This window comes from Falco punctatus, assembly GCF_963210335.1.
Source record: "Falco punctatus genome assembly, chromosome: 10".
Classification (NCBI taxonomy): domain Eukaryota; kingdom Metazoa; phylum Chordata; class Aves; order Falconiformes; family Falconidae; genus Falco; species Falco punctatus.
Window position 1 is genome coordinate 14338577 of NC_137590.1, and position 24369 is coordinate 14362945.

At 40.9% G+C, this 24369-nt stretch overlaps 2 protein-coding genes across 5 annotated transcripts in view; one reads left to right on the forward strand and one right to left on the reverse strand.

Moving 5' to 3' along the window:
- Positions 1 to 43: 43 nt before the first annotated feature.
- Positions 44 to 18626, forward strand: BIRC7 (baculoviral IAP repeat containing 7). 3 transcript variants are annotated; one of them, XM_080403988.1, is made up of 8 exons: positions 90 to 162; positions 2816 to 2935; positions 10503 to 11031; positions 13181 to 13280; positions 14568 to 14646; positions 14748 to 14793; positions 16895 to 16966; positions 17453 to 18626. In XM_080403988.1, exons 2-8 carry the CDS (start codon positions 2846 to 2848, stop codon positions 17653 to 17655), a joined length of 1119 nt encoding a protein of 372 aa, XP_080260114.1. In that variant the 5' UTR covers positions 90 to 162; positions 2816 to 2845; the 3' UTR covers positions 17656 to 18626. The 3 variants fall into 3 exon arrangements, with proteins under 3 accessions (XP_080260116.1, XP_080260114.1, XP_080260115.1); XM_080403990.1 differs by lacking the exon at positions 2816 to 2935 and having other exon boundaries at positions 44 to 162; XM_080403989.1 differs by lacking the exon at positions 2816 to 2935 and having other exon boundaries at positions 90 to 320.
- A 3042-nt stretch (positions 18627 to 21668) lies between these two features.
- NKAIN4 (sodium/potassium transporting ATPase interacting 4) overlaps positions 21669 to 24369 on the reverse strand; it is a 63443-nt gene continuing 60742 nt past the window's right edge. The window contains exon 6 of one of the 2 annotated variants that reach the window (XM_080403984.1): positions 21669 to 22932. In XM_080403984.1, the coding sequence (XP_080260110.1) occupies positions 22919 to 22932 (14 nt within the window). In that variant the 3' untranslated portion in view covers positions 21669 to 22918. The remainder of the gene's footprint in view (positions 22933 to 24369) is intronic. The other variant, XM_080403983.1, reaches the window with a different exon arrangement.

Below are 24369 nucleotides of genomic sequence, written 5' to 3' on the forward strand. Positions count from 1 at the left end.
GCGCGGCCGGGCGCAGGCGGGAGGGGGAGGCAGCGCGCGGAGCGCGGCGGCACTTGCTGCGCCTGCGCGAGCGGCGCCTTCCCGCCGCCTCCGACCCCTCTGCCGGCCGCGCCCGGCTGTGGCGAGGCCCGCCGCTGGCCGGCTCGCCCCCAGACTAGCCAGGTGGGCTCACTCGTGGCCCCTGGCGCTGAGGGGAGCCCGCTCGCCCCTCGCTTCAGCCCGCAGGCCGCGCAGGGCCGGCCTGAGACCCTCTGACAGGGTTGTATCCAGCCTGACAGACGGCTGCTGCTGGTCCCGGCGTTATCTCGGGTTTTTATCAGGTTAATTCACTTTGGTTTTTTTCCCCAGCTGCTGTTTTGCAGAACCTGGGTGAAATCTTGGCCTCTGTAGCATAGCTTGGGTTGGTTTCAGCAGGGCCAAGAAGTAAACTAGTGTTTTTCAGGGAGACTTGTCACTTACCTGTGCTCTCTTCTGAGGAGACGTGAGGAAATGAAGCAGTGTTGAATAACCCACCTGAGTTACAACTGCTCGTTGCTGCTTTGTGCCAAAGTTACACCTGTAATTTTCAGGGAGGGATGGCATAAGGAGAAATCAAATTAAATGATGGCAATATCCTTTTATTTGAGTTCTACCTTGTTAATGGCTGTATTTATGCTTCTTGTACATAGTGGGTTGTTGGCTTTTTTTGTTGTTTGGTTTTGGGTTTTTAGCTTTCTAAATGGGTGGAATATCTAATGGCCAGAACTGTTGCTACCTCTTCATAGGTTTTACGTTCTACTTAGGATTGTTTGAGTAAGCTTGTAGGTGCTGCACAGAACAAAAGGGCAGTTCCTGCCCTTCCCGGGGTCCTCCAATTTATAATATATATACTGATTCTAATACAGAAACTTGTGTGGCAATCTACCTCAAATCTATATGAGTTCTGGTGACCAAATCTTAAATGTTTTGTGATGAATCAGAAATCAACATTGTTCTGCTTTCTTAATGTTCGTATTATGGTAACAGCCAGAGGCTTTACTGTCCTGCAGACTTACAAGAATAGTAATGATTGTTCACCGAGTGCTGAAGGAGAGTGTGATGGACTGGGAGCCTCTTAGACCACAACAAAAGAAAATGTCATTGTAGTGTTTCTAAACAACACCAGTACCAGATGATAGCAACTAAAACAGATTTGTAGAATATACTATCTTTTGACTTCTTTGGAAACTGGTACAGTAAAAGGGTTTGTAACAAATAATTTTCATAACAATATATTGCTGAGATTATCTTTTAACATGTTACATAGGTGTCTGAAATCTGTTTGGAGAATGGAAATAGTTGTCTTTAAATTGGCCAGAAACCTGTTTGTTTTTTTTTTTTTTTCTTGAAGGTATCAAAATACCTCCAGAGATAGAGTTTGATAAGTCTCTTTTGACTTGGAACATACCTCTTGTGTGGGTTTCTTGACACAAGCATGCACCATTTATAGTTTCTAGGTATGGGCAATATAAGAACATATTTGAGAGAAAGATGAATCCAAGTCAGGCTCTTAACATATATAATATGTTGTGTTATTGTCTGAGGTAATAACTTGAGGCCCAAACTGGGCCTAGTACCAATTTATGTAGTGCTTGTATCCAGTCTCATTACTGCATTCACAAGTAGAGCTCTGACCAAAGTAGTTAAGACTCTGCCATACGAGACAATAGTTCCAGAAGTTGCAAAGTGTTACTTGTAATGTCTCCATGCTTAATTTTGAGGGTGAAAGTGGCAAATTTTAGTCCTCATGAAAGATACCTAAATAATGCAATCGTCCTTTCCTTTAGAAACAAGAGTCTTCTCTGTTCACATGTTTGAAAATTGTTAGTTTGAGTTTGTATTTACTGTTCTAATAACATAACTGAAATGAATAATCCACTTTCTTTTGTCCTTTTTCTGATCGGTCACCCACAGATAAGGAAGAAAGAGTAGTGCATTAATCTTCAGCACCGGGAGATGCTTTGGGTTCTTTGTTTGGCTTAGGTAGCAAGTACAGATTGGGTGATTTTATCTTAATTCTGTTTGCCACATGATATAGCTATGGACAAACTTAGTAAGTCTGTGTTCTTGAGAGTCACTGAATGAGCTGGAAAGGCTATCTCAAGAGCAGTGCTTCGAAAAAAAATGTGAGAGAAAAGTGAGCAGCATGGCTAGAGAGTGGAACATCTGTCTGGAAGGAAAAGGGAAAGGTGGATACTTGGGTGATGGGCACTGCTCTGAAGTCCATGTGATTGTGTACGTTCACTAGTCTTGATATAGAAACTATGTGACTATGAATCATCCTAGCCATGAGTGTATGTGGGCAGAATGTTAGAACTGTATTTGCTTCAGCATTCTAAGGTACAGGGGACTACAGCCATTAGGCTATACTTGGTATTTTAGATAAAAAGAGCATGTCAGACATAAATACATGTATACGCATAAGTCCATGTTTGTGGGAATTAATTTTTTTTCTTTTGCATTAGGAAAATGTGATCTATTGCTTTTTCCTGGTAACTCAGAGAATGATCTTCTCTATCCAATGAAAAGTACACAATCTTTTAGAAACAAAACTAGTAATATGAGAAGTCTCCATTGGAACATATAGATGAGGCAGTATTCAGTTTGGAGTGTCACACTGAGGGTAATACAAGTTTTTGTTTTATTTTGACTTTGTTGAAAACAAAATGGTGGTATGTTCTTCTAGTATACAAAAAAAGTTACAAGTACCTTTTTCTTCCTTTGCTAGCTCTCTGAAATCTCAGAAGAGTTCATGTGTAAATTACAGAATACTTTTTTTCTTCTTTTTTAAATTCAGATTTTAAAGGAATTTTATGCAGCCCTCTCTATGAGCACGGGGGTAAACTCAGACATTGCCGTGCTGGAATCATCCCCCTCCTGCACCCCTGTGGAATGTAACCACATCAAGGATCCAATAGTAATTTCCATCATTTTAGGGTGAAAAAGAAAAGCAGACACAGAGAAATAGTATCTGTTCTCCTCTCCTGTTTTTCGTATCACTGACACATTGTTTGTGAAAACATGAGAAGGGAAATCATATGCAAAGAATGTGGCCTGTGAACGGGTATCATCTGACATCATCATTGCACATGCTGTTCTTTGCAAGATAACTTCATTGAAAAGCTTTAGCAAGGAGCTCAACTGAGCAATGACTGATCACAAGGACTCTCCCACGTCTCCCTCTTGATCTTCATCATTGGCAACTTTTCTTGCTGCTATCACGTCGGTTCCATTAAATTGTAAAAGTCAGTCTGCCTTTCCTAACTTTTTAGAATACAGACACCTGTTTTTCACTTCAGCTTTTTGCAGTGTCCTTCAGGTTGGTCTGTTGTCTTTCTTCCTCATCTTTCAGTCTTGATATTGATTATTGATACAGGGATAAAATAAACCTATTCCAAGTCAATTTGCATGGAGAAAACCAGATGATTGCTAGTGTGAATAGCTCAAGAACAGATCTTTCTGCCTGTCATCCAAGCAGTATTCAGGCAGCTAGGCACATCCCTCTGCAATAAAAAACATGTTCCAAACTACAACAGAATTTAATTGGAAAATCAGATGTTCCATGTTTCTTGATGGCTGATTTTCTACCAATTAAAAAGTAGGATGAACTCCATTAGAATCATAACAATGCCTGACAAATCCTTCTTTAAAGGTAATTAATAGCTGAATGGTGGAACATACGTTAGTCACAAACTGATAGCAATCACTTCTGAAGAGTTGTTAGTTTTATTTGTGAACAATTTGGAGTAGCAATGCCACCCAGTTTACGTGTCTTCTGTTCCTGTACCTCCTGCTGAGCTTTGAGTAGGTAGAGGGAATAAGCACAAGCGAGGCTCCTTCATGTCACAATCAGGAGTTGGGCAATGACTGGAGTCAGTGGGAGGGAGAGGCAGGAGCAGAGGAAAGAAAAGCACAACTGATCTTTGGGGCAACCAGCCAGGTGCTACTCAGAAAGGGAGGAAGAAAGGGACTATCATTTGTGTTTTCCATGCTCACTATTGGAATTGTACTTAGCCATACAGTTCTCTCCTGAAACTGTAATTCCTGTCTTCTGTCCCTGTGCTGCTGCTCAGCCCTCTGAGCACTCTGCTTGCTCTTTGCATATCAGATTGATCTGCTGAAAACTGAAAATAGTTCGTTCAACTTGGGGCAGCATTGAATTTTTACAGAGTTTTTTGAAGTATTCAGAATATTGTGGGAAACAAAAACCCCCAAATAATGGGTGGGGTTTGATGTTGTTCTTTTTTCCCCCATGATGTTTTGTGTTCACTGGCAAAGGCAAGAAGGGGTAGAAAATCAAACAAAAAGTGACAAAAAGTGAAAATTCAATTTTTTCAGCTCCGAAAGCCTTTTTGAAAATTAAAAACGAAATGGTTTTCTACAGTTACCTCTTGAAAAATCATTGAACAGTTTTCTACTCATTCTATCTTCTGTAGCAGGAATATTTTTATAATAGGTTGAACACTGAAATCATGAAGTTATGAAACAACATAAAACACAGTAGTGGCTCATGGCTGAAAAACTAATTTTCTATGTTCCAAGGAACTAGCATGTTAGTTTGCTTTTCTTTCAAATTACCGTAGGATTTTGAGGTCAGTTCCTCTAGTGATTTTTTGAGTATCTGCTGTCCTTTGCAGATTTTTCTTTTGATATGTACTGTGTTCTGTTCCTGTGGGCTGGTATATTAATAGTATTTGATTTTAAGTACTTCCATGAATCATGTTGCAAGCTACATTTAGCTATTCCTATTACAATATACAAAGTTTTGAAACAGTCAAATGCTATGGTAGTGGAGGCCAGAAGAAAAATTAGGGGAGGAGACTGAAAGGTTTGAATGCTTAGGAAATGACAAAACATGTATCTGTTACTCACCTGCACATTAATTTTGGCAGTATATATTTATAGTACGTATATTTACTTGAGAGCAACATTTTTCAGGCTTCCTGAATTAATGATTGTTTGGAGCAATGAATCATTTATCATTCTTAATGTGTTAAATTTTTTCTTTGTTATTATTGAAAAATCCACTGAGGAAAGTGCAGTGATGAAAACATTGATCAGGAGAGAAGACCCCTTCAGATGAATAGCAGTACTCATTATAGTAAAGGAAAGAACCTTCATCTGGATGAAAAAGCAAAGTGAGGCTTCTGAGCTTGCTCTAAGGGAATGACTTTGTGTTTCTGGTGTGACTGGTCACTTTTCAGTGTGCCCTGCCATTATTCACTGGGTTGGATCACGCTGCCTGTCCACGATGGATTTGTTTTATGGATGCTGTGAAGTTTTGTGTCAGCAGACAGCAAGTGATGTGCTGTGGTCCCTCAGTGCTGCGCTGGAAGGCAGCTGAACAGACAGGCGCCCTCACAGGTTTTACTGTTGCAGGAAACGGTGCCAGCAGCTCTTGGGAGAGCAGCAGAGTGCAGGTGTTTTGCTGCAGGATGAGACCAGCTGGCCATTCAGCGTGAAGGAAGATGAAGGACAACAGGCAAGGAAGAGGCAGCCAGAAGAGGAAAGTCAAGGCCCTAAATGAAGAAACAGAAGCAGTCACCTACTTCTATGGCTACAAATTTATTGCTTTTATTTACTCTGCTTCAGGCTGGAAAGCAGTTATATCACAAGGGCTGAATGTTTTGTTCTGCATAATGAATCCTTGTCTTCATAATGGTTAATGGTGGTTCTGAGCAAGTGGGAATCAGAATTATGCCATAATTTTCCTTGATACTCAGCCTGTTACCCATGAGTTGCAGTGGCAAGCTATGGCATCTCTGTTGGTGTTCCAGCCTCTACTTCTTCAATAATGCCAACGGATACTCCCCCCCCCCCCCACCCAGCGTTACAAAACCCTACTTCCTCAGGAATTTGTTATTAACTCTTAATGTATTGATGAAAGCAGAACAGTCTTCCTTGAGCTAAAGCACACAGAACAGCTTCATCCCCTTATAGCTGTGTAGAACCTCAAGGTCAGAGATGCTGAGGTTTTTCCAGGGGCTCCAGCCACTTCAGCCCTTTCGAGCTCTTTATCACGCTTCCAGCTGTACTTTGGCCCTTATATTTGTTGGCTGCTTTCTTTTCAAATCAGGCTGATATTAGCAAACATATTTTTGATTAATTATGCTTACTTTCCTTTCTTCTTAGTGTTTCAAATCACTGTCTAGGATTGGTTTCCAGCTATGCTTGGAATAAGCCCAGCAATATAGAAGTTACTATATTTCTCATACAGGAGTACGGTGATGGTGCTGTTGGTCACTATCACTTATCTATCCTGGACTCCTGGCTGATGCTTACCAATTCCCACATTTGTTTGTCATTAGCTTATTACACTCTGTTTTAAGAAGCACTCAAAAGTTCAGTAGAAAATCTTAACTCTGAAAAGGAACTAAGAATGTATATGAATTGCTAAAAAAATCAGTATTAGTTGCATAGAACACATTATTGAATATGTTATTTGCTTTCCAAATTTTGATGTGCTGAAACAAAACCCCATCCATTTATTCATGGTAACTTATTTTTATTTGCTTTCAGCACCAGACTTGGTGTCACTTTATCTTCTTCTGCTACAGTCATCTCACTAGTCCTTCTGAGCTTTCCTTTGTTGGTGAAATGTTCACCTCAAAATCATGAGTATATCCCCACAGAAAACCAACCTTAAACCTGTCTTGAAGTTTGTGTGATGAAAGAATGTTATGTAAGCAAGCCCCATCTCCCAATAATCACTGCTAGAATCAGCCAGATGTTGTTAATTAATTTAGAAGCTTTTCCCTCTTACACCATCACCCTGGGGCCTCCCCTAGAACAAGTGGCATTGTACAGGCTTGGCAATTTGGTACAACTTTACCACAGCACTACGGTGCATTAGCGCTACCCTGTGCCATCAGCAGATTTTTAAGCATTGCATGAAAGCATCCTTGAGAGCTGCTTGCAGATTGCTGGGGAGGCCGAGGCATGGCTGTGAGGGTGGCAAATCAAGGAGCCTACCATGTGCCTGACACCTCCCGAGATCAGATTTGAGAAGCAAAGTGGTTATAAGCAGTACAAGATGAGGTCATTGACTGTCAAGAGCTTCATAAGATCAGAACTGTCAATCATTCTGATTTATTAACAGGTGATTTGCTACAACCCATCAGCAGAGTCCCCGAACAGTCTCTGTAAGAGGGATTTTGTTAACTCTATATCTTTTATTTTTAGGATGCATTCTTCAAAAATCAGTATGGACTCATAAAGAACAGGATCTGTGGAGGAAAAAATAATGTGCAATTACATATAAGTTCATGGGGGACAGGGACCAAAACCACATTTGCTTGTTAGAAGATTCTTAAATTTTGTATATAAGCACTGCCCTCTACTGCTCAGCAATTTTCATTAACACATTTAATTAAAAATAAAGACGTTTCAACAGTGTTCTTTTTAATTAAAATGTTTGTGTAGGCTGACCTTGAAGAAAAGGACTTGGGATCTTTTTACTTCAAAGAAAAATCCTAATTTATCATTTTTTATGAAGATAAACCACTGTGGCTTTATGTTAACATGGAGAGTTTATGTTTTGCCAAGCACATAGTTTAGAATAAACTGCATGCATCTTCTCAGGCTGAGAAGTGGTAGAGGAAAACATTATTTTCAAGTGATTTTCAAAACTAGCCTTAAAATCCTTCTTTCTGAATCATGACCGCAGGAGGGCAAGAGAATAGAAAGATTTCAAGTTGTGAAGATGCAATGGTAGCAAAAGAGCATTTATTCTGAAACTAAAGGCATTGCAATCTATTCAAGCTGTCTTGGGTAGGTAAACTCTTGTTGCCTTTTATCTGTTCGTTTTAAAGTACATTTTCTTAAAAATTGTAATGTGCAAAACACATGCATGAGAGCAAGCTGAAAAAGACACAGAGCTGCACATGATTGCCAGGGCTAAGACAGCTGTCATACTTTTCATAGAGAGCTGCTATCCCATTTTTTTTGGAAAAAGTTTGAGCTTAACCTTGTATCTTTCCTTGGTTACTCCCCCTTGAAAAGGTGAAATTTGGATTGATTAGCCAATAGAGAGTTTCAGCACGTAAACCAACCAGGTGGGGAAAATGAGGCATTAGAAAAGGCCTGTGTAAGGTGGGACCACTTACACCTTGGAAGGGTTTTTGCCTCTTTTAGAAAGACTTCTGCATTGCTTAGAAGAGAAGAGGGTAGTTTGAAACTTTTGGGGTTGGGAGTTTTATTTCTTAAAAGTGTTTTGGGTTTTTTTTTAGTATACTACAGGTAATTATTTTTATCTTTTAGTTTTTATTGTGCTAATGATAGGGAGTTGTTGATATTAGCTGTGATGATGTTTTGGAAGCATGTTACCCTGTAGGTGTAAGTAGTGGATTGTGGAAGAATATTGGGTTTTAGTGGAGTTGTAACTATTTAAAATATTAACTTGGTTTGGAGAACCTTGTTAGCCAAGCTAATAGGTCTCCTACAGAGCACGTAAATATCTCTAATGTAGGTAAACCATAATGGGCTTCTTCATAAACCAAAGATATATTAGGTTTACTATGTTGTATTTCTTATTTTAAAAAAGCTTAATCCAGCTGTTGAACTTCTGGGTGGAAAAACTAATTTTCTTTCTTTATGTCTTGCTGTGAAGCGTGCTCTGGTGCACACTTCTGAAGTGGAAGTAGGCTAAGATAACTCACCCTCTAGGTAGAAAGCCGTGTTACGAATAATAGCTTTTGTTTTGGTAGGGCTGGGGTGAGAGCTATGCTGATATTGTGAAGCTGTGCCTGATGAACAAGTCTGTGTTGCTTCTCTGTGTACTGATAGTAAAATCTGCTGTGCAGGCTAAAATACTGCATGCTCATAAGTTTGCTTAGCTTGTGAATCCTGCTGTGCATCAGTAACGGGATTTTTGCTTTCTGGATAGCTTTTTGTTTATACTAGTGACATAGTTCTTGAGTAACTACCTCATTGTGTTAAATAGAGCACAGATTCTAAAACAAACTTTTAAAGCTGTATTTTCTTACAATTCTGTTTCTGTGATTGAAAATTCCAGTTGCTAATGTACTTTCTCTTCCTTGCTACCTTTTACTGAGAGGCATGCGGTTGAGCGAGCTTGTGTTTGCTTTTTAAACTCACTAAATGTATACCACCCATGAAGGATGGATTTGTTAACTCTGGCTACAGGCCTTACAACTAAAATGCCTTGTAAGTTTTTCCCCCCAAGTGTTCTGCAGCATTTAACTAAGAGGAACATTACTTCAGAGATGCTACTGGCCCAAGTGCCTCTTAACAGCCTCTGTGTTTACTGCATAGTAGCTGCTATATGGGTGGTCACTGCCTGATTGTTTTTTACAGCGTGTCTGCTCAAAAGAGTGCACTGCAGTAGTTGTCTTAGTAGTGTGTACATATCTTTTAGGTGTGTGTACACACTTATTTTTTTCCTAATGTAATTGTCTGTGTGATGTTTTGGGTATGTGTATTTACAATGCTTAGCTCTGTTCACCAGTAGATAGCAATTCTTTGGGATTAATTGACCTATTGAGTTAGGTGGTGAAGGGATTTTCAGGGCACTTAATCAGAAAAATGGATTTGATTGCACCTGCCACTTAGTCACATTTGTAGTGACTTCACTCTAAAGTTAACTGATTAATTAAGTTGATCCTGATTCTAAGTTGTGTAATTGTATGACCTTTTGAAAGTGTATTTGCCAGCCACGTAGAAAGTACAAGAAGCAGGAGCTGAGTTGCAGTTCAGTTTACTTGTGCAGGGAGGGGCTATTACTGTAAGTAGGGTGAGGGCTTGGGTAATCAGGTGGTACTTCAATTTCAGTTGTCCTCTTGCACAGAACTAGCATAGGCAGAAAATGTCTTTTGTTTTAAGAACACCTCCTTTTAGAAACCAGACTTACTTCTGGTAATTATTTCAGACTGCGTCCTGGGGAATTCTCTTTTATAGAGAGATTTCTATATATTTGCTGTTTAATTAGCGTAATAAGGTTATAAAAAAAATACTGATACTGTGTAGTGTTTGGCTGTAAACTAAGCATTGAGACACTTCGGGTGTGGCTGTTCTCTGCTTTGTTATGGCATGCCTACTTAAATCTCTTTTTAGGAAGAGAAAGAGCAGAGTCTTTTTGATGCTAATTTAAAGGCTGAGCAAAATGGCTGGGGATTTGTCACAGATCAGATGCCAAAAGCTGGATTGGTTCAGCTAGGGAGGCAGCACAGGTTTTGCCCTCCCCCTCCACTATCTGTTCCTGCAAGCATCTCTCCTGTAAATTGGCAGAGGGGCTTGGAAAGTGCTAGTCTCTTCCCTTCAGACACGAGTGAGGGCTCAGCAAAAGTTCAACAGCAAAGTACAGAAGCACCAGATCTCTGTTAGGGCTGCTAAACAAGCTCAGCTTTGTCAAGACCAGGAGCTTTCTGGAATATGCGTGGGGATGAAGAACAAATAATACAGGGTGAGTGCTGCCTGACACCAGGAATCCAGCTGACTGCTCTGGGTTGTCTCATCCTCTCTTGCAGAACAAGAACATGGGGGACATGACACCAGCAGAGGAGGTTGAGCTCAGGGCTGCTTGCTACCAGCTGTTTGAATACAACATGAGGAGTGAAGCAAGAAGACTGAGGACTTTTTGGCAGTGGCCAGGCACTTCACCTGTATCTGCCCGAGATTTGGTCAAGGCTGGCTTTTTCTTTGTGGGTCCAAGAGATGAAGTACAGTGTTTCTGCTGTGGTGGTGTCCTGAGGGCCTGGAGACCTGGTGATTGCCCAGTAACAGAGCACCTGAAGTACTTCCCTTCCTGTAAATTCATTTGTGGTGAGGATGTTGGGAACCAAGAGATGCTTCCTCTTCAGGAAGTCTTTGACACTGTGGATGGGCAGTTCCTCAGTCTTTTGCAGGGGATAGACAGTGAGGAGACAGCCCTGCCTGATGATCCAGAATACCCAGAGATGGTAACAGAGGAGATGAGGCTATCTACATTTCGGAACTGGCCACAATATACTGACATGCGTCCAGAGCAACTGGCTAGAGCAGGATTCTTTTACACAGGTGGGTAGTCTGGGAAAATGTTTTTAACCCCTATTCAAACTAACTTTTGAAGGTGTCACTATATTTTATTGCTTGTACAAATACTTGCAAGTATTTGTAGTGTAGTTAGAAACCATGTTCTTCCTTCAGCCTGTGCTGTTTCACTTGCTACTTGTGTAGAATTTACTTCTGTGTTAACTCCTGTTTGGGTACCACAGGGTCTACTAGTAAAGCAATTCCCTTACCAGCATGAGTGGAAGAAGTGACATGTTTTAAACAGATGTTTTACTGGCAGAAAAGTGTGTGCTTTAAGATCCATTGAGCCTATTTATTACTTGCAGTTCTAAAAGGACTTACGGCACTTACTTGTCACGTTTTGTATAAGCTCTGTCTGGCACTGAAGCCTTCTCTTCTCAAAAAAACAAATCTGAGTGAAACCTGGAGATAGGCAGTCCATTTGGCTCTTGCTGTAAGAACCTTGGACTTGTAATACAGAAATAAGATTGCTTTTTTTCTTCCTTTTTTTTCTTTTGAGGAAAATAGGCAATATTTCTTGTTATCGTGCGCATGTGAAAAGCAATATAACATCATTGTTTCCCCTTGATAAGGCTTTGCTGGTTAGATTACAGGTTTGAAGAAGTACTCCTCTCCTCTCTGGATTGTCCAGTCAGAGGAAATACTTACAGTCAAGCATTAACTGTACTGTAATTAAATATTGGGGGGATCCTTCTGTTTTTGAAAGCTAATGTAGTGATATTTCTGTGTTACATGTGTGACTTCTAAGTGAAGGAATCTATTTGTTTTGTATTGCACATAAACTGACGTGGAAGTGGCAGGTGGGGTCCATAAACTAAAGATCCCTCAGCAGTAACAAACCTGCACGTCCTGAATGCTTCACGCTCTCATTGTTGAAGCAAAATTGAATTGCCACTTTATCCACTAAAGTACTATCTATTGGTAAAGATGGGAATGGGGGGGAAAAACCAGCCTTAAATGTTGTGATAGCTGGAAAAATCTGAAATGCATCATGGTGAATGACATGGATGTGGGAAAGTCTGTCTAAATAACTGACCTGTTCTTTTTAGCTTTAGTTAGAGGAAGTGACTAGTTAGTATGCCTAGTATCAATACTGCAAGACTTTCATGCAAACTGCATAACCTCATACTTGCTATAAACCCAGTTAATACTGAGAATCTGTACCTGTCTATTTGGAGCACAGTAGCAGGGGCTAAACAGCATGCGTACCTAAATGGAACAGTGTTACAGGCATACTAGCTTATTTGCTGCTTTTGTGTTAATTTTTAAGGCACATAAAAGACCAGCATGGCCAGGAACACCAAATAAACTATAAAGCAGTGTCTGCAGCTAAAAACCTGTGTGCTTCATGTTGGACTTGATTTATCACTCACAGAGCTGCTGTTTGAGAGCCCAGCACAGAGACCTACTCTGGGGACTCATTAGGCAGCAGCAGTCTGATGTGGCTCTCCCCTGCGGTCACTTAGTAGGAGAACTCTGGAACCAAGCACTTGAGTTGAGCCAAACAGTGCTCGAACATGAGTGGTTGGAAGATCATGTCTGTGACCCACACTCACTGGCAGACTTTATTGACGTTGTTTCATTGCCCTTAGGACAGGGCATTTGTAGGCAGTTCTTAACTGTGCTTGGCTTTCAATTCTCTTCCTGTGTGATTTCTGTGAAGAGGAGCACAGCAGTAGGATGGGTAGCCTGGGACCATGGTGTGGGAAATTCTTATAGCGATGAGATGGAAGCTGTGTACATTGTCTGACTGTGCCTGCTGCTGGTTATGGCAGACTGTGGTTAGGAAGCAAAGTGTGTTTACAGGTATAATTACAGCTGTGTTCTAAATGCGGGCAAGAGGGGATTGGATAGGTATGTGCATACATGGGAGTCGTGGTGCTCACGTGCATGCTGCCTGTTAGCTTGTGACCCGTTCTGGAACCATCTCAACCAGCTTCAGCTCTGGGAGTGCAAACTGTCATTGGATTTCCTGCCCCTATACAACTTGCACAGTGTTGGTAAATTGTCATGTGCTCATCTGTTCTGTCTGGTGGCCTGTTTTGTGCTGAATCTCTTCCCCACATTCCCATCTGGGGCTAGTATAGCACGTGGTGTCTCCCATGACAAATAATCTCTTGATGTCTTTTCTTAGGACATGGTGATACGGTGAGGTGTTTTTACTGTGATGGAAGTGTGAGGAACTGGTCATTTGGAGATGATCCTTGGAGGGAACATGCCAAATGGTATCCAGGGTAAGTCAGTCTTGGTGGACAAATGTCCCCCATAGCACGACCAAAAGATATGCTATGCATTCCACACTGCTTTCTTCTTTTGTAAGATAGGAGTACTCCTGACTGAGAGACAAGTGAATCACAGGTGCGCTGGTAATAAGTGCTGCTTCCAGTCTGTGTACTAGCTTAATTCTAGATTTTTCTACCTAGCTAGAACAGGTGAAAAACTAATTGAGTATGTTCAATCATTTTAAACTGTTGCAGTAGTCTGTAACCCTCTGGAAATCCCTGAAATTTCAAGGGAAGGGTTCTGAATCCTCAAGGTCAAAGTTGCATAGCAAGGGACCATCTTCAAGTCCTAGTAGAGGGTCAAGATAGAAAACTTGTTTCTAGGTTGGGCACTTAATCTGTACTGTCTTCCAAAAGTGCATGCCTCCTACTCTCTTCTCTCATGTGGAAGAACTGAAGATTGGCCTGAAAACCTAATTATCATAGCTTCAGCTGCCTTGCATCTCCTCTCCTGTTTGTCCTTTTCCACCCTCCCCAAAAAGTAATGGTGTCTATCTAGTGTCTCTGTGCATATGTTATGCCTTACAACAGTTTGCTGACTCCAGGACAGTTGGCTTCAGTTCCTTTAGGCATCTTCTCAGGCACTGCCACATCTTTTATTCCAAAGACTGATTATCACTGGAGTGTTCTGTGTTAACGATTAAACCTGCTGGATGATGGTTGTCTAAGCTGTAACTATTTTTTTTTAAAGAACTGTATGAATAGAAGTGACAAAGCCTAAATATTTAGACCATCTCACTTCAAAAGCAAAATCAAATGTTCACAATCAGGAAGAATGGCACATTTCAGACCTGAGATTTCCTAATTTGACCTTGACAGCATCTAAAAGTTCAATTAAGTTTGCTTTCTTTGATGTCAAAGAACAATTTTGGTTTCTACTACTCTGAGGTACAAAAAGATGTAAATGCTGTTTTTCTTTAACAGTTCTTCTGGTCTTCTGCGAAATGTTCTATTACCACCTTTTCCGTGGTCTGTTCCAAAGGACGCTGCAACTGAGCTCACCTTGGGCCAAACACAAAGACTGAATGAAGGCGGGGGGGTGCATGCATGGGTGGGTCATGAGCCTCTTACCGTTGCCCCTCACGGAAAGGCGGGGGGAAGAACATGATACTCCATCTTTAATGAGTATAGCAGTTTGCTCATAATCCAATAATACCATTTGCTTCTAAATTCAAACTACTATTGCTACTTTCACTTGAGTAATCCTTTACTAATGTATTTAAACTTTTCTGCTTATAGGTGTGAATTTTTACTGCGGTCAAGGGGGAGAGAATTTGTTAGCAGTGTTCAGGAGTCCTCTTCTAGCACCCTGTCACCAGTGAGTCATGAATATTTTGTATATAGTTGATGGAGGCTTGGTAGATAGGAGAAGTTTTGAACACATGCTTCTCTTTTGTGATTATCTTCTGATGTTTTCAGAGAGATTCCTGGGATGAGACTGAACAAGATTCCATTGCTTCCCAAGGTCAGTTCTATAATTACATGGTGTTTTGTCTTCTGCTGAAAGTGGTGTGGTCTTGCTACTTCTATCCCCACCCCAGCTACTGTGCACTCTGTAGACATGGTGTTTGTGATTTGTTTTGATATTCTAGAAGCTGTTTCACTTTACTTTCAGGAATTGGTCTCTAGCACAAGAAGCAAAATGGCTTGCTTTTGTGAGATCTCTTAGTCTAAGAACAGAGACATTTGGCTAGTCTGAATAATCATTTGGCTTTTGGGTGCTTGCCTAACTTTGACTTGTTCATGCTTTTGATGTTGTCTGTCTGCAGAGTGATTCACACTACAGTATTTTAAACATGGGACACCAAAGAACAGCTAGAGGGTCTAGTCATTCATGAAAGTGGCTGATCCTAGGGATTATTCCTATTCATCAGTTGCTCCTGGAAGTTTAAGTAGTTGAAATTTGGCTCCCATAACTGTGGAAAACTGATTTTTTTTGAAAAGCCTGTCTGATAGGATGAGCTTAAAGACTTAAGCCTTTGAATGGACTGCTAGACAAATTTCCCACTTCTGTCTTTACTGATGAATGGTTGAGCTGGATTATGAGGTAGGAGAGACTTCAATTGGGATGTTCCACTTGATCTTCATGAAAGCAGTTTTGAAACTTCTGTTCTGGGATGTGAAAATGAAGATAGGGATTCTGGACTGGGGCCAAACATGGAAGACTTTGTTCACTGATACAGTAGAATAAATCATCCAAAATTAGGGTTTTTTGGCTCTTATGAAACTGCCTTTGATGACTTTCTTGTGAATTATGATTGGAAGTAAAACTGTAAATCTGGATGTTGATCTAGTTTTATAGATAGCTTGAGGAATGTTCCAGAATATATTAATGCCATTTTATATATAACAGCTTTAGGGAGTGGCATACTTTTTTCACAGTTTTCTGCCTTTTTTGGTAAAGTATCTGCTCGCTACTTTACAGATCCTCTGAGGAACTGGAAGTTGTATGCTTTTCCTTCTCTGGATCAGTTTACCATAGTGCAGGATGTCCTGTAGGTGGGCTTTGATGCCGCCTTGGTGGCTGACCTGGTAGAAAATAAATATATCATGACTGGGACTTTCTACCTTTCTGAGTCTGAATTGATTTCTGATCTGCTTCAGCCAGACCGGCAAGAGAGCAACAGTGCAGAGGTATGCCTGACTCACTCAGCCACGTTCTTGGTGGGTGTTTAGCCTCTTACTCATGTCATCTTGAGCACTGTTGTGTCTTGTGGGTATGCCTTCTCTCTTCCTAGGCTGGAATTAAGAGTAGTAATGTCCTGAAATCTGCCTGCCTTCAAGGCTGAAGAATAAGGTTCTGCTTTAAAGAAATCTGAAGAAACAGTGATTATTAGGGTATCCTTAACTATATCTGCCTCCAGTAGGCTACGGTGTAGATATCTCAATGTTTTCTGCTGCCCTTAGACCTGCAGTAGCAGACAGCTGCACATGTGGAGGCTTGGGCATGAATTCACATCTGATGCAGACCAGAGGCAGGCTTCTGGGATGGATAAGTACTCAAGCCCATTTAAAACTGAATCAACAATTTGATCAGAAATAGCCATACTACTTGTTTGTTTGGATAATATATGTTCTCCTTAACTTATCTATGTCTGTCCTCTGTTATCTGTTTTGTGGAGTCAGTTTACCAAGTGAAGTTTATTTGAAGATGCAGTTCCACACAGGCTTTCCTCTGGTAGCAAGCCTGCTTTCCAAAGCTCCTGTCTCCATATTGCTTTAAGGCCATTTCTTTAAGGCAAAACAGAATTCCACAAAACTGAAAGCGTGAATAAACAGTAGCACAGGAGCAGGAATGAGCAGCTGATGGCTCCTGCTGTCTGTTAGATAAACCAGCTTTGAACAATGTGATGTGTATGCCTTAGTAGGGAGGTTTACATATAGGAACAGAAGCACCACAGCACATCAGCTTCGTCAGGTTGAGCGTATGGAGCTAACAGTGGAGTAAAGAGGTGTTTAACCTAAGGCTACTGAAATCCAGGATACTTCATCCTTTTTAAACAGCGTTATCTGAAGAGGGGTGAAAGGGGTAGTGTTTAATGCCATCTTTTTTCCTGGTTATACAGATGCTGTTCAGAGAGAGGCTGAAACATCGAGTTCAAGAGAAGAAATGCAATCTGTGCAACAAAAGGAATCAGGTGCACTGGGCTGACGGTGGTGAAATTGAGCCTAGACATAACTGGGATAATTTTTGTGGTAATAGTATCAGTAGTCACTGTATTCATTCATATTTATTTTTAATCCTGAAGGGGAATGTTTGCTAGCTTGAATGGTAACTGAATAGAGACCCTTATTCAGGATTTAGAGTTCCACTGTAAAGCAGACTGTTATACAAAAATTCAGTTTATTGGGACAATTTACATATTACAGTAAAAAGATGTTGATCTCTGTCCCTGCTGAGTCTAGCATGTGTAGATATGCCAAATCTTGTGTAGATAAGCCAGAGGCTATAATAGCTGTAGTCTTACAGCTTAAATGAAATTTGCCTGAGAGGTACTTTTGCCATCTTCTCAGTCTGTGAACAAAATGATGAGCAAGTTAGTGTGACTTCCCAAGATGACAGGACCAGCATGCTGGAGCTGTTACGATACTAACAGTTTGGGCTTTTTTCTTTTTTGGTAAAGATGAGTCTCGGATGAGCACGGAAGAACAGCTCCGACGCCTGCAAGAGGAAAGGATGTGCAAAGTGTGCATGGACAGAGATGTGTCTGTTGTGTTTGTTCCTTGTGGCCACCTGATAGCTTGTGGAGAATGTGCCCTCAATTTGAGATTGTGTCCGATCTGCAGAGCAGTCATCCAAGGAAGTGTGAGGACTTTCATGTCCTGAACGGTGATGCACCTAAGGGGAAGGATAAGTCTATACAACTAGTTCATAATACAGCAGAAGAAGAAAATAAGTAAATAGTTCAATTGATGTTGGAGCAATCTTACTTGCAGGGTAGTTTGGTGTAAGTGTAAAAAAAAAAAACTTACTAAATGTGCCTCCTATACACAGTGTCTCTAGTAAGAGTTGCTAGTTTGCTGTACTCTTGCTGATCTTGCTGTAGGACTGCTCCAGGAAAAACTCTGCTGGTTTCTTTTGTCCTCCAAAAAGGACAGAGGTTCTCCTCCAAGTCCTTGCATTCTCAAATGAACCCCTGCTCTGTGTTGAAATCAAAGGCTGTTTTCAGTAGACTGTCCCTGGTTCTCTTTCACTCATTTAGCAGTTGTTTAGAGATTATTCTGCTAGGGTTGATGGCTTCCTTCAGTAAGTCTGAGTTAAAATGGGAGTGTTTTTATACAAAATGCATACTGTTGAGACTAGAATACTCAGCAGCGATGTATTGTGGGGAAGGGAGAATGTAGCTTTTTATTCTGAGCTCTTTGCTGTCTTTTTCCCCCCCTTGTTGAATTTTCAATAATTGATGAAACATTTTGGTAGTACTTAAATCTGCATAACTAAGTGAAAAACCTGGCCTGTAGTAGACTCTCCAACCAACCTCTTTACTCTCAGTTGACCTACCTAGACATAAGGTGAAAGGCTCTTTGATAGGGTTGCTAGAAGATCTCATGAAGCTTCTTATAGACCCTCTTCCCTACCTGTTGGGTACTATCCTACTAGAAGGTAACTATGGAAACTTACCTTTTTAGGACATCTGTTTGCTAGCTAAACTGGTGATTCTTATTTATAAATGGAACATTCAGTCATGTAGTCAAAAAGAGGAAAGTTTCTATAACTATAGCTTGTTAACTGCAGGGAAAAAAAAAGTTTTTGAAATTTAACTTTTTAATGGAATAAAATTTCTTTTGTTTATCTTAGAGGTCTGAGTATCTGATTATAGTATAATGCTGTACACGGGGAGGGGATGTGCATGTGTGGTGGTGTCCTAAGTTGTTAGAGTGGCATCAGGATGTAGATCACTTGAACTTCTGTCCTTCACGGGTATGAGTGAGAGATGCAACTGTTCTTACCATCCATTTGCTTCCTTTGGTATTTACAAGACAGCATGTGGGTCCTCCAGACTCTCTTAACTGCAAAAGAAGGGGTCAGGATGTAGGAGGATAAGGACCTGACACATGAAGCTGTGTAAGTGTGGAATAATTCTGCATCTGAACTCCATGCAGAGTTTTGGTACATAGCACAAAAAACACATCTGCAGCGACTGGAGCACTGGCTCTGGAGTTGTTTCTATCTGGTTCCAGGCCTAGGCTTGTCTCTGAGTAACTTTAAGGTGTTAGATATCCCTGGGCTGTCTGGGAGGGCAGATCTTTTCGTCCTTGCCTTCAGAAGAAGGTAAGATTCTTGCAGCTCTTGGCAAAAATGAGAAATAACTGGTTAAGCAGCTTAAACTCTCCAACACTTGGAGGAATTGGTGAGCCTTTGCTAGACAAGACAAGAGCTTTCATAGGGAACAGAATTGCACCACCATGCCAAATTAGGTGTTGTGTCTGCGTTCAAGCTATTGTTGGCTTTATTTTGCTTCTAAATAACAGCAAGCGCTTACAGCTTAGGTAGATGTGCTAATCTGAGAAGGGAAAACAAAACCAGCTCATTGGAATAGTGTTATTTCCTCCTAAACTTCAGCTGGGTGTAGCTGGAACCTAGCCTGAGCATCTGTCCTGGTACAATGCTGTGTGTTGGACTTAGTATGAGAATAAAGTTGATAAACATTACCTAGCAATTCGTGTTATATGAAGTCAAGGACTTTGCAGTTTCTCAGGCCCTGACAGCACACAAGAAGCCAGGAGGGAGCAGAGCCGGAACAGCTGACCTGAACTAGCCAAAGGGGTATTCCATACCTTAGAACGTCATGCTGAGTATATAGACCAGGGAGAGTTGGCCAGGGTCTGCCAGCTGCTGCTTGGGGACTGGCTGCCTATTGGTTAGTGAGCAATTATATTGTACATCACTTGTTTTTTGATTGTTGTTTTTTTTTTTTTCCCTTTGGGTTTTATTCCTCTTTCTCTCTCATTTTCATTACAGTTATGATTATATTTTATTTCAATTATTATTCTTATCACAACCCATGATTTTTAACTTTTCCCAGTTCTCTTCCCCATCCCACTGGGGTGGGGGGGGAAGTGAGTGAGCAGCTGCGTGGTACTTAGTGGTTGGCTGGGGTTAAACAAGAACAGCATCAACAGGAGTACAAGGCTGTAAAAGGCTGTAAACATACCAGCTATTTCTGGGGCTTATTTTACTTAACACTTTGAAAATTGCGGCTTTTCCACATCTGCAAGGGTGGAGCTATTTTATCTATGGGAAGGTGTTCCTTCAGAAACAGGTACGTTTTTTGACAAGTACTATCTCAGTGATGCCTGTCCCCAATAGAGGGCACTCCGAACCTGGAGATAAGGGGACCCACTGGAGCAAAACCTTCAGCTGCTCCGTGTGCTCGTAACAGCATGGTGGTGATGGTAACAACTGGGAGTCCCTACCCTCACAGAACAGGGTAGTAGGTCTAGCAGAAACACAGTGGGAGGAAGGGTTGTCAAAAGTACGAAGGATGAATGGTGCCACTAATGAAAACTAGAGGAGGTAATTAAGTGTGGAATATGATCTTTGGTAGCTTGTCTTATTTTTTTCTCAGACTGATTTTTTTTTTTATCAGTTATGGCAGTCATTGATACTAAATATTATAGGCTTACTTGAACAGTTATTTTACTTCTATTGAAAGATGCTTGGTTACCTGTGTTTATCATAACATAGAGCGGTAGTTATGAAGCTACTTGATCATCACACATTTAACTGATGTTTACCAGTATACATTAAAGTCAAGAAGCATGCTTTAAGCGCGTAGTTTGATGCTTAGCCTCTTTAGAGTACTTAGTGAGTGATTTTGATCAGTTTTATTAGGAAATTGGCACTGGGACTTGGTTAGTTTGCAAGGTATAGTCTTAAAAACACACCTCAAAATAATTCAAATTGCTCCTTATGACTTCATATTACTATCTAAAAGAATTCCTTCCTGAAACTAGTAGTGAAATGTTTCAGCTGTTCAAAGCTGAAACTGCTTTCTCCACCATCTGTGCTGAATGTTGGCTGCTCTCAAAGGAGGCCAATAAAATGTGCTGGTATCTGATGGACAATGTTTCTCTTGGAGGAAAAGTAATCGTATTAAAGTGTAAAGTCAGTAGTTACTGATGAGGAAAGGGAAGATTAATTTCAAAAGTCTCAAATAAATGAAATCTTTCATGGAATAATCTCATTGACTAGAGGATATTTTTCCATTCCTTTTTCTGCCCCTCCAGGGAACATCAGGTGGGCAAGTAGGAATGAGTGTAATACAGAAATCAAATGAATCAAAGAAGAGGTGGAAAAGGTGCTAAGAGGCCATGTATGCACACTGCTATGCATGCTAAGTGGTGTAGTAGCTTGTGTTCCACTGATACTTTTCTTTTAAACTTGGTGGTGGCACAGTATTGACTAATTTGGGAGGTAGTTACATTTTGTCAGGCAGAGCTGTTTTAAAGAGGATTGAGCTTTTTTTCATCTTCAAGTGATGAAACTAGTATCAAACCACCGACTGTCAGTTAGTTGTCTGTTCTTCTCAGTCAGAAGCTGTGGCTTCTACTGACTAAAAGGAGAAATTCCTACAGAAGACAATGTTTGTACTCACAGCTGCACCTGGTCAGAACTTGGGATGTTAGGTTGTAGTGGGTATCTGGAATGGAATTCCATGGAAATCCATTGGAAAAATGGAATTGCAGAGAAATAAAAAATGTTCCCTTACTGCTTATACTCTTGGGTTTATAGAATGGCCCCGCTTTGGAATGGGACCAAGAAAGGTTCATCATTCTGTCTTTGACTTAGCACTCATTGTGTCTATTTCTTTTAATTCTGCCCGCACACTTCCCCTAGATGGTTTCTAGCTTGACTTCTGAAAAGCATTACTGAGAAATGCCAAACTAATCTCAAACAGATTAGGTAAGACAATAAAGAATTACAACAGCACTTGGAACGTACCAGCCAAAGAATGCCATGGATGGCTGACAAGTGCTCTCTCTCTGCTTGACCCAGAACATGCTGGGAGACTTAGTTAACAAAAATGACATTGTTTTTTGTTGTTGTTGTTTTTTTAATTAATTGCTGCAGCTCATTAATGCAACTTAATTACACTTATATTTCCCCTTTCCTTCAGCCCATTCCCTCCCCTCAAAATTATCCTGTCACAACCCCCCCCCCCCCATCAGGATGTTGCCAGGCTTGTGCCTGGAATAAGCGCAGCTGCTTGGTGAAGAAGGCAGGTACAAAAACCTCAATGATCTGTGAAGAACTAGGCCTTTTCCAGTGTCCTGCAGCAGGCTTCAGCTGTGTATATGGCTGCACCACTGTTAATGTAAAACCCAGAATAAGGTACAGCTGCTCTGAGAATGGCTTGGCATGTTGAAATGGGGCGAAGCTCCATGCTGGGTGAAGATTTGGTGCTTGTACTAGTTTTTTAGCTGTTCAGCATTATAGGAGTTAGGTCACAGAACACTGAAATCCAGGACAATGCCTACTGCTAAGGTGCTGACCATGTCTAAATAATAGAGAATGAGGGAGTCTTGGATGGGTGGCAGGAGAAGAAGGGAAGAGCTCTCATCTAGAACTTCAAAAGAAACCAAAAAAGCCTAAATAACTCAAGTGTAGTCCTATACAGGCAGGGAGGAGATAAAATTGCGTTAGGGGATTTAGGCTTTTTCAACAAGGGAAAGGAGAAGGGGAAGAAACTAACTACAGAACAGATTAAATGTCCCAGGGTGTTATGCAGTGCTTCCTTCTCTATGGATCCATGGTGCAAGGAAGCAGCTCCGACTTCAGCTGTATCTCTTGAGAGGCTCTTGGTGAACTCATTCTGCCTGAGGTCTTCAGGCCTGTGCCATTTATTGGCTAGTACCACCGGACTATGGCAGGAATGGTTCGTCAGGGCACTTGGAGAATTAAAAACCAACCGCATGGCCATTCTTCAATGTACATTCATTGCATTTGAAAACAAGACAAGGAACAAAAAATGGAATGGAGTTCACCATCCTGCGTTTCATCTGCCAGAGATCCAGGCCACAGGAGATTGTTTCCTGCAGCACCTTTGATGGTGGAGTGCAAGGCTTATCCATCCTCTGCTTCTTCTTTACTTACGCAGGCCTGTAGCGGGGGGGGGGGAAAAAGTGAAGGCAGGGCGTCAGTGTGGAGGAAGTATGAAGTTGCTTACTTAGACAACTGAAATGATGTGGAAATAATGAGGACAAAACTTTTTTCCTGTTCTGGGTTTTTAAATATTGACTACAGATGAGAAATAGGATTGAGAGCTTGGAAGTAATGTGGTTAAATAGTCTTCAAGTCTGGAAGGGATGCTATACATATACCTGAATATGCTGCAGTTAGACTAAGGAATAGGTATGAGCCAAAGTGTTAGATCTATGTATCAGCAGCAGTTGGAGCTGCCTAAAATTTGGTTAGGAATTATAAAAGCTAGGGGTCATGTCTAGAATATAGTAGCTTCTTGAGATTGTGTTGATGTGCTTTTTACGTAGATGCAGCAGTATAAGCAGATCTACTTTTGTAGCCAGCAGTAAAGATGAGTGAGTGTTTTCAGCTGAAACGTCACCTCTTAAACATGCAGCTTCAGGTTGATCAAAACAGTTTGCAAATTCATGTTGATACTCAGCAAATTGTTTGTTTAGGAAAAAGTCTACCTAGAAAGAAAAGCAGAAGCATTTTGTGTTGTGTGGGTTTTTGTCTCTCTCCTCAAAATGGGATATTTATTTTCCTGTTATAAAAAAAATTAAAAATTTCCTTTGTAAAGTATTCCTGTCATCAAACAAAGTTTGGAGTGGGTGGGGGGAAAAATCCTGAAGGAGTTCCATCCTCTACCTCCTCCAGTGTTTCAGTCTGAATTTTGATTCTTTTTTTTTTTTTTTTTTTTTTTTTTAAATTGAAGGATGTTATTTGTGCACTTGTACGTGTCAGCTGCTCTATTTAAGAATCTCCTTTCAAGCTCTAAGTGGATGACTGTTACATGGGGTCTAGCCCTTTAATGCTGCATGCTCGCAGCTGCCTATGGCTAGCAGGCAGACTGCACCACAAAAGATTTGATTAGGGAGTATAACAGTGAGCAATCACTAACTGGGGCCTTAGATCATTCAATTAACCAATACTTCCCGTTGCTACCCTGTCAATACAGAATCCTACATCTCATAAAAGTCACAACCTATGCTACCATATGGCCTTTTCCAGTGGTAGATCTAAGGAAAGCCAAGTCAGTGAAATCTGGCTATGCAACTAAAATGAAATTAAAGCTCTTAAGCCATTAATGTAATGTAGTACTTGGGGTGCCAGATCAGTGTTATGGACTGGAGCCTCACAACTGTGCAATTCACTGCTTAGTCTTATAAATACAGTCTTAAAAGGCAGGAAAATCTATTGCTCATCTCTACCTTTTAAAGAGAGGCTACCTCTTGTCATCCAGCAGGTTCCTGATTTAGCACTATATCACGTACAAATTCATGCTTTGAGACTCTTCTGCTTTATAATTGATACTGCACAGTGCTGCTTTCTGAAACAAATTCAGGGAATGATGTC